Source organism: Dromiciops gliroides, chromosome 5 (assembly GCF_019393635.1).
Source record: "Dromiciops gliroides isolate mDroGli1 chromosome 5, mDroGli1.pri, whole genome shotgun sequence".
Taxonomy (NCBI): Eukaryota; Metazoa; Chordata; class Mammalia; order Microbiotheria; family Microbiotheriidae; genus Dromiciops; species Dromiciops gliroides.
In genome coordinates this window covers 174,352,836-174,365,424 of record NC_057865.1, presented here as the reverse complement: position 1 = coordinate 174,365,424, position 12,589 = coordinate 174,352,836, and the positions used below count along the sequence as shown (strand labels likewise).

At 38.2% G+C, this 12,589-nt stretch overlaps 1 protein-coding gene across 2 annotated transcripts in view; it reads left to right on the top strand.

Moving 5' to 3' along the window:
* The window catches only part of RBM17 (RNA binding motif protein 17), a 42,069-nt gene that overhangs the window by 2,515 nt on the left and 26,965 nt on the right, over window positions 1-12,589 (top strand). The window contains exon 2 of one of the 2 annotated variants that reach the window (XM_043968301.1): window positions 8,643-8,783. In XM_043968301.1, the coding sequence (XP_043824236.1) occupies window positions 8,661-8,783 (123 nt within the window). In that variant the 5' untranslated portion in view covers window positions 8,643-8,660. Of the gene's footprint in view, window positions 1-8,642; window positions 8,790-12,589 lie in introns of both variants that reach the window. The other variant, XM_043968299.1, reaches the window with a different exon arrangement.

Sequence of the window (12,589 nt, the reverse complement as noted above, 5' to 3'; positions counted from 1 at the left end):
CCTGTACTTAAGGAAGATGGAGAAAGACTTGAGTCAGGGAACCTAACCATCAGGCTCCTGCAGTAGTCCAGGTGTGAGGAGATGGAAGGCCTGCAAGAGTGGTGTTTAGTGTTAGAGGAGCAAAGGAGGCCTATTCCAGAGACACTACAGAGGTGTAGATGACAGGACTTGGCAACAGATTGGCTGTGGGGAGAGGTGGAGTGAAAAGAGAGTGAGAACCTTGGTCCCTGGGAAGGGAAAAAAGGTTCAGTGAAATAATAGATTCTCAGCTGAGAAGACAGGGCCGGGAGCTGTGGGGCCTGTAGAATGATGGAAAAAGTTTGGGAAAGCGTCTATTGTGAGTGGGATAGTGACTTAGCTAGGGAGATATAAAAGGATTACCGTGCTTCAGTGGGATTCCAGTTGAGATTATGTAACTAATTTGTAGTGGACTCAACACAGTTTGGTCATTTTCTCTAGCTTGGTTCAGCAGCAGGTGAGTAGGAGCCAAGGTGGTGACATTGTTGGACTAGGCTTTGAAGGAGAGAAGAAAACAGGCATTTTATTAAGAGCCTTGCTGTATGCCAGGCACTGTGCCTACTGATTTACAAGTATCTCATTTGATCATCAGAGGGCAGTCAGGAGTGTTTTGAGGCAGGGAAAACAGGAGACTGTTAGAATAATCCAGGCATGAGGTGATAAGGGCCTAAAACTAGGTGATATCTGTGAGTATAGAAAAGGGGGGGAAATGTGTTAGCAGTAGAAAAGACAAAATGGATAACTGATAGGAGGTGAATAAGAATGGAGAGTCGAGGATGACACCAAGGTTTTGAACTCAGGTGACTGGAATGTTGGTCATTTCCTTGGAAAAGGGTTGCGTTTGGGAGTGAAAAATGAGTTTAGATGTGTTGAATTTGAGATGCCTTTTAAGTAAGGGAATCATAGGACATTTTGATTGTCAAAAAGGGAAAGGGAGTGGACTCTGCAAGGCGTAAGCCAATGAGCTTGAATTTGATTCCTGACACAATTCTAGAACATGTTAAGGAGGATAGATTTCTCAATAAGGGAGAAGTAATCTTGTAAAAGTCAGTGTGGCTTCTTCGAGAACATTTCATACCAGGGCAGCTAGATGGCGTAGTGGTTAAAGCCCGGGCCTGGATTCAGGAGGACCTGAGTTCAAATGTGGCCTCAGGCACTTGACACTTACTAGCTGTGTGACCCTGGGCAAGTCACTTAACTCCCATTGCCTGCAAAAAACCAAACAAACAAAACAAAAAAAAAGAACGTCATACCAGACTAATTTTTTTTAAAACAGTTGTTGGACTGGTGGGTGAGGGAAATGCTATATAATTTTTTCTATATTCATCAAAGCACTTGACAAATCTCATGCTATTCTCAGAAAAATAGATACAGAATGAGTTCAATTTGGTGATTAGGAACTCTGTGCCCAAATCTAAGGAAAAATCATTGTCAACCTGAAAGGCATTCTCCAGTGAAGTATGACGATAATGGCAATATTAAGCCTCAAGAAGAGAAGACTTGGAGTAGGGGAGGAGGCCTGATGAATGAGTTATAGTGGGTGGGAGCTGCAAAAATATGTATGATTTCCTAACATTAGCACTTTCCAGAGACAGACACACTCTTAGTGTGACAGACATACTATTAATTGGGCCAGTCATTTGGGGGAGGGGGGGGAGTGAGGCAATTGGGGTTAAGTGACTTGCCCAGGATCACACAGCTAGTAAGTATGAAGTGTCTGAGGCTGGATTTGAACTCAGGTCCTCCTGAATCCAGGACCGGTGCTCTATCCACTGTGCCACCTAGTTGCCCTGGGGCAGTTATTCTGGAAAGCAATTTGTAATTATGGCTTTAAAAAATAGTGGTAAAATATCCACACCTTTTCCTTTCTTCCTTCCTTTCTTCCTTCCTTTCTTCCTTCCTTTCTTCCTTCCTTTCTTTCTTTCTTTCTTCCTTCCTTCCTTCCTTCCTTCCTTTCTTTCTGTGGGGTAATGAGGGTTAAGTGATTTGCTCAATTTCACACAGCTAGTAAGTGTCAAGTGTCTGAGACCAGATTTGAACTCTGGTTCTTCTGAGTCCAGGGCTGGTGCTTTATCCACTGTGCCACCTAGCTGCCCCATATCCACACCTTTTTATCTACAGATTGCACTGCTAGGCTCCAAGGAAGTCAAAGACAGGTTTCATATATAGAAAATCTTCCTAACAGTTCTTTTTGTTCTAGCAAAGGACTGGAAATTGGTTTGAGAATAGACAAACTGATGTACATTAATGTAATGGAATATTACTATTCTATAACATTTGCTGTTAACGTAAGCACTTAGGTGGTTCATAGAGTGCTGGACTTGTAGTCAGGAAAACATGAGGTCAAAATTCCATCTTAGATGCTTACTAGCTGTGTGGACCTTGGCCAAGTCAGTTAACCTCTTTTGGCTTCAGTTTGCTCATAGGTAAATGAGAATAAGATAATTGTTGTGACGCTTAAGAGATATCAGATGTAACATTAAAGTGTTATACAAATGCTAGCTATCTAATCCACTGTCGGTGAAGTTGTGAAAAGATTCAACCATTCTGAAGAATAAGTTGGAACTATGCACAAAGGGCTATAGTATTGTGCATGCACTTTGATCCAGCAATACCACTGCTAGGTTTATATCCCAAAGACATCTCCTAAAAGAGAAAAAGACCTATTTGTATAAAAATATTTATAGCAGCTCTATTTTGTGGTGGCTAAGAATTGGAAATCAAAGGAATTCCCATCAATTGGGGAATGGCTAAACAAGCTGTGGTATATGATGGCGATGGAATATTATCGTGCGATAAGAAATGGCAAACAGGATGATTCAGAAAGGCCTGGAAAGACATATAAACTGACGTATAGTGAAGTGAGCAGAACCAAGAGAATATTGTACCCAGAGACAGCAATGTTGTTTGATGGAGAATTGTGAATGACTTAACTATGCTCAGCAATACAGTGATCCAAGACAATCCCAAAGGACTAATGATGAAACATACTATCCACCTCCAAAGAAAGAACTGATATTGATTGAATACAGACTGGAGCATGCTATTTTTTCACTCTTTCCCCCCCCCTTTATTCAAGTTTTCTTGTACAAAATTACTAATATGGTAATATTTTACATAATTGCACATGTATAACCCATATCTGATTGCTTACCGTCTTGGGGTGGGAGGGAGGAGGAGAAGGAGGACTAAAATTTGGAACTCAAAACTATAAATAAAAATGTTTATTATTTTTTAAATGCTAGCTATCATTATTATTAATAATAAATGTGAATTATTCAGAGAAATGCAAGAAGACAGGAATTGAAAAGAGTAAGTAGAACCAGGAAAACAGTATACACAAGTACTACAATGGAAAGGAAAGAACAATTAAAATGCATCCTGTGTAATTATAATGACCAAGATTGGTCTCATAGAAGAGTTAAGAAAATGCACCTCCCTTATGTCGTTGTAGAGGAAGTAGACTATGAGTGGGGATTATTATATTGTCAGATGCAGTCTGTATGTTGTTTAGTTTGCTGCCCTGCTTTTTAAAAAAAATCTTTTTTCAGTGCTCTAGCCATCTTATCCTGTTGTTTTGGTAGTAGTGGTGTAATTGAGTATGAGTGAACTGAAAATATTAAAATAGGGTTGTTTAAAACATATTTTTGTTTTAAAATGCAACAAATGCATGGATGAGAAAAAAACAAAACTAAATGCATGGATGCCAGGAGTTGCAAGAAATTTCTGTGTCTTCAGGTTTTTTTTAAGTTTAATTTATGGAATAAAACAAGCGTTTTCATAACATAATACAGTAAAAAAGATGATTGTACGTGAGACTGCAAATATACTATGTACATCTTGCTATTATACAGCAAAATTATTGTGTAAGTTTCTTTTTCCCCTCACCCTAGAGATGGCTACCAGTAGACACAAATATGTGTGTGTACACATACATACACACATACATATATAGACATATATGTGTAAAATTATTCTATACATACTTCTATTATTAGTTCTTTCTCTGGATGCAGATAGTGTTTTTCTTCACATGTCCTTTAATGGTTAATTTGGGTACACACACATACATATATAGACATATTTGTGTAAAATTATTTTATACATATTTACTCACTCATTTTTTTTTTTTTTTTTTTTTTTTAGGCAATGGGGGTTAAGTGACTTGCCCAGAGTCACACAGCTAGTAAGTGTCAAGTGTCTGAGGCCGGATTTGAACTCAGGTACTCCTGAATCCAGGGCCGGTGCTCTATCTACTGCGCCATCTAGCTGCCCTTACTCACTCATTCTTAAAACAGTATTGCTGTTGGGCAGCTAGGTGGTGCAGTGGATAATGCACCAGCCCTGGATTCAGGAGAACCTGAGTTCAAATCCGGCCTCAGACACTTGACACTTCCTAGCTGTGTGACCCTGGGCAAGTCACTTAACCCTCGTTGCCCTGCAAAAATTTTTTTAAAACTTAAAAAAAAAAATTACTGTTACTGTATACAATGTTCTCTGTCTTCAGTTTAAAAAATTATTGGTTATTAGACATGAAATAGCATGCGATATCGTGTAGCTCTATATTTTATGGACATTGGTTTTTCTCTTTGTTTTTTTTAGCTTCCAGAAAACAGACGTCTTCCCTTTACAATATATGCAGAAATAAGGAGCTACTTAAAGGCAGAAGGGTCCTTAGTTAAAAATTTTACTTTGGATACTTTCCAAACTGAGATACAGATTTCTTACCTATTAGTAGACATTTTATAGGTCTTTTTTTTTCCTATGCATAGTTAACATTTAATTGTATTTGTCTTAGGCTTTTTTAAAAAGTTATTTCAGAACCCAACATAATGACTTGAATTTAGTTGGATCAATTGATCAGCAAGCATTTATTAAGTGTCAGACACTTTGCTAGCCTCTGGGGACAAAAGCAAAAACAGGTTCTGACTTCAAGGAGTTTATGGTCTAGCCAGAAAGACATAAAGAGTCCAGGAATTTGAAAAAGTATTGAGAAAGATCAAACCAAATTATTCATAGAACCATCTTTAAGTTAAATGGTAGAATAGAAATTCACAGATAAAACACTGCAAAGCTTCTTGTTGATTTAGCTTTGTGAAGGGACATGGTTCATTCAGGGTTGTAGAAAAGAGCTACTGGATATCTGAAGTTCTCCTTTTATTCTTTTCCTCCTTGTCTTTTTTTTTTGAACTTGTTCTTGTCAGATTCATAAAACAGAGAACTTCAGACTTGTAAGAGATCTCAGAGTTAATCTAGCTCAACCCACAGGCCTATAATCACAAGTGACATGGGGTAAGAACCTTAAGGTATTAGATAAGCAAATGATATTCATCTAACATAACAGAAACAAACATCTTCATGCATTTTAGGTTAAAAAAAAAAGCCCAGCAATTCCTAAAAACAAGTAAGAATGTATTCTCCAGGAGACTTGCCAGTATAATGCAGAGAGAGCAGTGAAAAGTGAAAATATAGAGAAAGAAAAAGGTGTACCTATAACTGTTAATTTTGGCATGTAAGGGGAACACTTCTTATTACATAATAAAGATGTGATAAAACTAGTATTAGAATTACTCAGTAATACATGCAACCCCCCTCCAAAAAGAGAAAAGGGATAGAAATTATATTCATATCCAAGTAAAATTGTTGTCTTAACCAAGGAAGTAATTGTATTCTCCTAAGTCTCAGTGAGACTTGGTGTGATAGAAATCCTAACTCAGTTATGTCTTGAGAGGAAAAGTTAAATCCTATTCTAAGTAAGTTAGCAATCATTTATTCTTACTGGTGCCAGGAACTGTGCTTTAAAACTAGACTAGACAGAAGGGGATAGAGTATTACATATCCGGAATATCTACAACTGTGTAGAAAACCTTGAACCTAGGAGGTGAAAAATGGTAAGAAGCATTTGGGTACAAAAAAAAGGAAAAGGAAAAGGAAATTTCAGAATGGATGGAGAATTCACACAAGTACAGTCTTGGATGAGACCCCAGAAATAATCAAGTCCAACCTATACCTGAATGGCTTTCTACTATTCCCTACAAATGGTCATCCAGTCTGTGCTTGGAGATCTACAATGATACATGACTTACTACGTCCTGAAACTGCTGGGGGTAGGGGAGAGAGTATTTTCTCACATCAAACCTTCATTCACTTATTTGAAACTAAGCCCATTACTTCCAATTCATGCCTCTAGGACAAGAAGAACAATTCCAGTTCCCCTACATGACAGCTCATAGTATTCAGAGATGGCTGTCCTATCCCTGCACCCTATGTCCTGACACAGATCACAGAATAGGCAGGATATAGTTATAAAGGGGATGGAAAGGGGCAAGTCTGTCTCTACTAAAATGAGAACATGTTCCTTACCTTGTTGATAATTTCAGTTTTCAGAAGGTAAAAGCTTTGAAGTGAATTGTTCTTCTGTATGTCGTTCTGACCAGCCAGAAGAAATAGAAGCAACAGGAGTCTTAGGAGGGAGTGAACATGTGATATTAGAGGCCATGATAGTCCAGGAGGTAAACTGCCCTTAGCCTATGTTTTCATAAGAGGATAATGCATAAAACAAAATATTAGGATTCCCAAGGGAAATCAGTTATATTGAAATAGTTCTCAAAATATTAAAAACCCAAATTTATGATATAGTATTATATGTGCTTTTAATACATTAAGCAATAAATAAGCAAATTAAATTTGTGTTTTGTCTTTTTTAAGTGAGGTGATTGAGGTTAAGTGACTTGCCCAGGGTCACACAGCTAGTAAGTGTTAAGTGTCTGAGGCCAGATTTGAACTCAGGTACTCCTGACTCCAGGGCTGGTGCTCTATTCACTGCACCACCTAGCTGCCCCTGTTTTGTCTTTTAATAATAAGAACATTAGACTATGGAATGGTCTTTGACAAGGTAACATCTATGTCAAGCTGGATTTCCCATCAATTTTCCAATGTAATTTGATGTGAAAATTTCTCTCAGTTCTATTGATAAAGTCACATATATTACTTATATTATTGTGGTTTTATTTCCTTTCCAAGTGAAGAAAATACTAAATTTCAACAATAGGTTGGTTAGTGGAAATAAAGATGTAATTTTTTTTCCCATCCCAAGTTCACAGACCTCCTGTGTACCGTAGGTTAATAACACCTGTGGTTGCCATTCATGAGTTGCTGTGGCCATGGCTAAGAAGTAATTGCCTGGTGAGCCTTTCCAAACTTGGACAGGTCTTTGAGCACTTAATAAAAATTTTCACGCAATTCCTAATCACAGCCTTTTTCCATTGGTCAGACCTATACAACTCTTAATAGCTTTTAGCAACTCTGTCATTAAAGTAGGACCTGACTAACATGCAAACTTCAAAAAAATGTAAAACATCTTTTGGGAAGATTAGAGGACTATCTTCCAACCCATCTGAACCAGCTGTACTACTGGAAAAAGAAGAGTTTTTGTAGTGAAGGGGAGTAGTAAGAAGGGAGAAGAGAGAGAATAGATCATTGGGGCTGTGGAACAATTGGGAAGTTGGGGCCAGGGCAAAGTAGGATTAGGCAGGGTACTCCAGTGATCACTGTCAGATATCATGAGGGCCTTAGAAGTCTAGGGAGAGGAAGACTTGGAGATTGGAAATAATGTAGAGAAAGACAAGTGAGAAAATTCAGAAGACAAACTTCAATTTGTTTTCAGATTTTTTTCCTAGGTTGGGCTCTGCCACCCAAGAAAAGAGAATTTTCTTTTTTTCTCTTCAGTAACACATGGTCCCTTTTTTTCTAGGACACAGGGCTTTGACTGCTGGTATTAGTACTACATTATGCACATTGTGAGTTGAACGGTGGATTTTAACCACCATTTTAACATTTTAATGTGTCTCGAATTCCAACAAACTTTGAAACACAATTTCTTTTTTTTAACCTTGGGTCTCCCTTGACATCTACAGTTCAGTCATTTAATAAGCATTAATCAGTTATTTATTTTGTGCCTAATCTTCAGGATTCAAAAGCAAAGAATGAGCAGTCCCTCCTCTCAAAGAGCTTATGTTTAATGATTGGTGGGTTTCTGTTTGAGCTTCATGTTTAAGCATCACTTTACAGCCTTTGTGATAGAAACTAAGGGTGGGGTTGTCTTGATTTTTAACATTGCAGTAAAAATAAATTTGAGACACAAGTGTTTAGATGTTTAATGACAGTTGAGTTCGGAATTTAGCTTTGTACCTGTCTGCTCTGGAACAAGAAAAATTCACTTCTGAATCACATCACAAATTTCCCATGAATCATAAGCATGGAACGGTATGAAGGGATTTACAGAAATGACATATAAAGGAGAAAGAGCACAGAACTAGAACTGAAGCAACGAGGGTTTGGGCCTCTCTTGGCTTTTTAGACTGTGTGATCTTGGACAAATGACTCAGCCCCGCTGGGTCTGTTTCCTAATCTGTAAACTAAGGGCTTTGGGGCTAGATTGCTGATGCTTCTTCCAGTTCCAGAATTTTGTGTTTATTGATTCTAAGATTTAGCACTGGAACTATGGTGGCCAGTTTGTTGATGACTGAACCCTCTGTTAAGATCCAAAGATCTGGAACTGCTCTCTGCCTGATATTCACACATGTACTGTCCTTTAACTTCCATTTCCTCCTCTTGTCTTTTAGCTTTAAAAAGAAGAAAACATGTCCTTGTATGATGACCTGGGAGTGGAGACCAGTGATTCAAAAACAGAAGGCTGGTCCAAAAATTTCAAACTGCTACAGTCTCAGCTGCAGGTCAAGAAGGCAGCTTTAACCCAAGCAAAGGTAAAGGTAATAACTGGGAACAAGTCTGACATCTACAGTATAGGACTGTAGATCACAAATGGTTTGGCTATAACAGAGGTTTTCTTCCTTTCTAATTGGGCTAGTTGGTGGCTTAGTGGGTTATGCATTTGTAGGGGTGAGTCTAGGAGAAAAGTGTATTTGTAGTTAAGTCCAGAACCAATTTACTTCCCCACCCCTACTGTGATTTTAGAATGTGTGGTAGTACCAGGCAGTGAGAGACAACTTCTGCACTGTCACCAGGATCCGTTTAGTAGAAGCTATGTTGCTTTGAGCTATAAAGAGAGAAAATTGCTTATTTATGATGTAAGGGTGACCTGGAATGTTCTTCCTTCTTACCTCTGTTTCTTAGAATCCCTTGTTTCCTTCAAAACTCAGCTCATCACCTCTCCATAAGGTTTTTTTTTTTTATCCTCCAGCTGCTAGTGCCTTCTCCAAGGTTACCCTGAATTGAGTTTGTGTGTCCTAAATATTTATATTGTTTTCTCCTTTTAATGTAAGCTCCTTTAGAGCAGAACTGTTTCAATTGCCTGTCAGATAGCAGATGTTTAATATATGCTTGTTGCTGATTTGTTACTAGTTCTGTTATTCTATGTTGACAGTATATCCCCCCCCCCCCATCATTCAAAGAATATAACTTCTTATTCCTTTACCATGTAATCATAAACAGACATTGAGTACTTTCAGTTGAATTTCAGTTGAATTGAGTGAGATTAATGTGCTAAAAAAAAAAGTATGTCACTCTTGGTACAAAGAGACTTAGGTTCTGTGGTAAAAATTATTTGTGGTAACAATTAATATCAAAAGTTTAGCTGAATCATTTGGGAGAGACCACACCTGGCCCACCCTGAGATTGTGCATGCTACTGAGCAGCTTTTGAAGGACCTCCCCTTTTGGGGGAGGAAAAACTGAACTCGACCAGAAGGGAGGGAACTTCTGGTAGAAGGGACATGTTCAAAAGTTTGCACTCTTTTGGCCTGGCAATCAGTCTGGTGGGGACCTGGTGGAGGCACGTGTTTTGCTTTGTTTCAGGTGGACTGCTGAGTAACTGTAGACCTGACCGGGGTTTGGTGAGTTTTATGAAGGAAAATCCTAAATTCCTTTTAACTAGCTTAATTGGGAACGCTCTGGGATTGCATAGGCTAAGCTTAGAGTTAAGACTGTCTGTATTTCCACTTCCTTATTTCCTTAATTGGTTTCACCTTTGTGGTTTAATTAATTCCCAAGTAATAAAACCTGATCCTTTATGAACTAAGCTCAGAGGCTCCTTTTCTTATTGGCCAGGGAGGAATATATAAAAAGGAAGTTCAAAGGGGAGATTAAACCTAAAAGAGTCCCTCATATTTCTGGGACCCCAATATTAAGGCAAGTCACCCTAATAACCCTCTGCATATCAAATTTTGGCCCTCACAGTCCACCGGGCAAAACCTTTGTAGCATGTTTCTTTGGTGAATTAAGTACTCATTTCCAGCGTATATAAGAAGTAGATTCAGATTTATAAGAATAAGAGCCATTTCCTAATTGATAAATGTCAAAAGATACGAACAGGTGGTTTTCAAGGGAAGAAGCCCAAGCTATCTACAGCAGTATGAAAAATACACCAAATCACTAATAATTAGAAAACTGAAAATTAAAGCAACTCTTAGGTTCTACCTCACACATAACAGATTGTCAAAATTGACAAAAAAGAAAAATGACAAGTGCTGGAAAATATGACATGCCTGAGAAACAGGCACATTCATGCTCTGTTGGTAGAGTTGTGATTTGGCCTAATCTCTCTGGGAAACAATTTTGAACTATGTCCCAAAAATCCATTGCTTTTGGTCCAGCAATAACTAGGCTTATATCTCAAAGAATTTAAAGAAAGAGAAAAAGAATCCATGTGTACAAAAATATTTATAGCAGCTCTTTTTGTAATGGCAAAGAACTGGAAACAAAGGGGGTGCCAATCAGTTGAGGAATGACTGAACAAATTATTATTCCTAAATGTAATGGGATGGTATTTCTCCATAAAAAATGATGAAGTTGGGGCAGCTAGGTGGCTCAGTGGATAAAGCACTGGCCCTGGATTCAGGAGTACCTGAGTTCAAATCCGGCCTCAGATGCTTGATACTTACTAGCTGTGTGACCCTGGGCAAGTCACTTAACCCCCATTGCCCCGCAAAAAAACCAAAACCAAACAAACAAACAAAAAATGATGAAGTTAATTTGGTGGTTTCATAGAGACCTGGGAAGATTTGGATAGATTGACACAGAGTAAAATAAGGACAAATGGGAAAAGAATTTCTATAATAACAGCAACACTCTAAAGACAAACAACTTTGAAAGACTTAAGAATACTCATCAGTATGATGATTAATCAGGGGTAGCTAGATGGCGCCGTGGATAAAGTACCAGCCTTGGATTCAGGAGGACCTGAATTCAAATCCAGCCTCAGACACTTGACACTTACTAGCTGTGTGACCCTGGGCAAGTTACTTAACCCTCATTGCCCCTCCCCCTCCACAAAAGACTGATCAGATTCCCAGAGTACCAGTGATATGTACTACTCACCCTTTGAAGATGGACTCAAGGGGCAGCTAGATGGCTCAGTGGATAGAGCATCGGCCCTGGAGTCAGGAGTACCTGAGTTCAAATCTGGCCTCAGACACTTAACACTTACTGTGTGACCCTGTTGCCTCAATAAAAAAAAAAACAAAACAAAAACAAAAAAGAAGATGGACTCAAGATGTAGAATTAGTTATACATTTTTTGATGTGTCTAACATGGGACTGTGTTTTGCTTGACACACTCTGTGTGTGTGTGTGTGTGTGTGTGTGTGTGTGAGAGATGAAGGTTTTGTTTTACTTTTGGAGGAGGGGACAGTAGGAGGGAAAGAAAATATTAATTAAAAAAGATAATTTATATTTCAAAGAATATTTAAATTATCTTCCCAATATGAATTATTATTCTGTTTAGGCTTTTTGTTATTTTTAACAAGTAAAAAATCCAATTTGGTGGTTACTTATATTTATGTAATTTGATGGTGACTGGAATGGTTTTTTAAAAAATTTGTTTTTTAAAGTAATAAACATTTTTATTTATAGTTTTGGGCTCCAGTTTTTAACTATCCTTCCCTTCCTGCCCTCTCCCCTACCTGAGGCAGTAAGCAATCAGATATGTTATACATGTGTAATTATGTAAAAACATTGCCACATTAATCATTTTGTATATGACAACTTGAATAAAAGAAAGAAAAATGAAAAATAGCATGCTTTAGTCTGTGTTCCATCACTATCAGTTCTTCTTCTTCGGAGGTGGATAGTATGTTTCATCAGTAGTCCTTGTTGATTGTCTTGGATCATTATATTGTTGAGAATAAAGTCTTTCACAGTTCTTCAAACAGTATTGCTGTCTCTGTGCACAATGTTCTCTTAGTTCTGCTCTCTTCACTATACATCAGTTTATATAAGTCTTCCCAGGCTTTTTTTTTTTTTTGCAGGGCAATGAGGGTTAAGTGACTTGCCCAGGGTCACACAGCTAGTAAGTGTCAAGTGTCTGAGGCTGGATTTGAACTCAGGTCCTCCTGAATCAAGGCCAGTGCTCTATCCACTGCGCCACCTAGCTGCCCCTTTCCAGGCCTTTCTGAAATCATCCTGCTTGTCATTTCTAATAGCACAATAATATTCCATCACCATCATATACCACAGATTGTTTAGCCATTCCCCAATTGATGGGCATTCCTTTGATTTCCAATTCTTAGCCACCACAAAAAGAGCTGCTATAAATATTTTTGTACAAATAGGTCT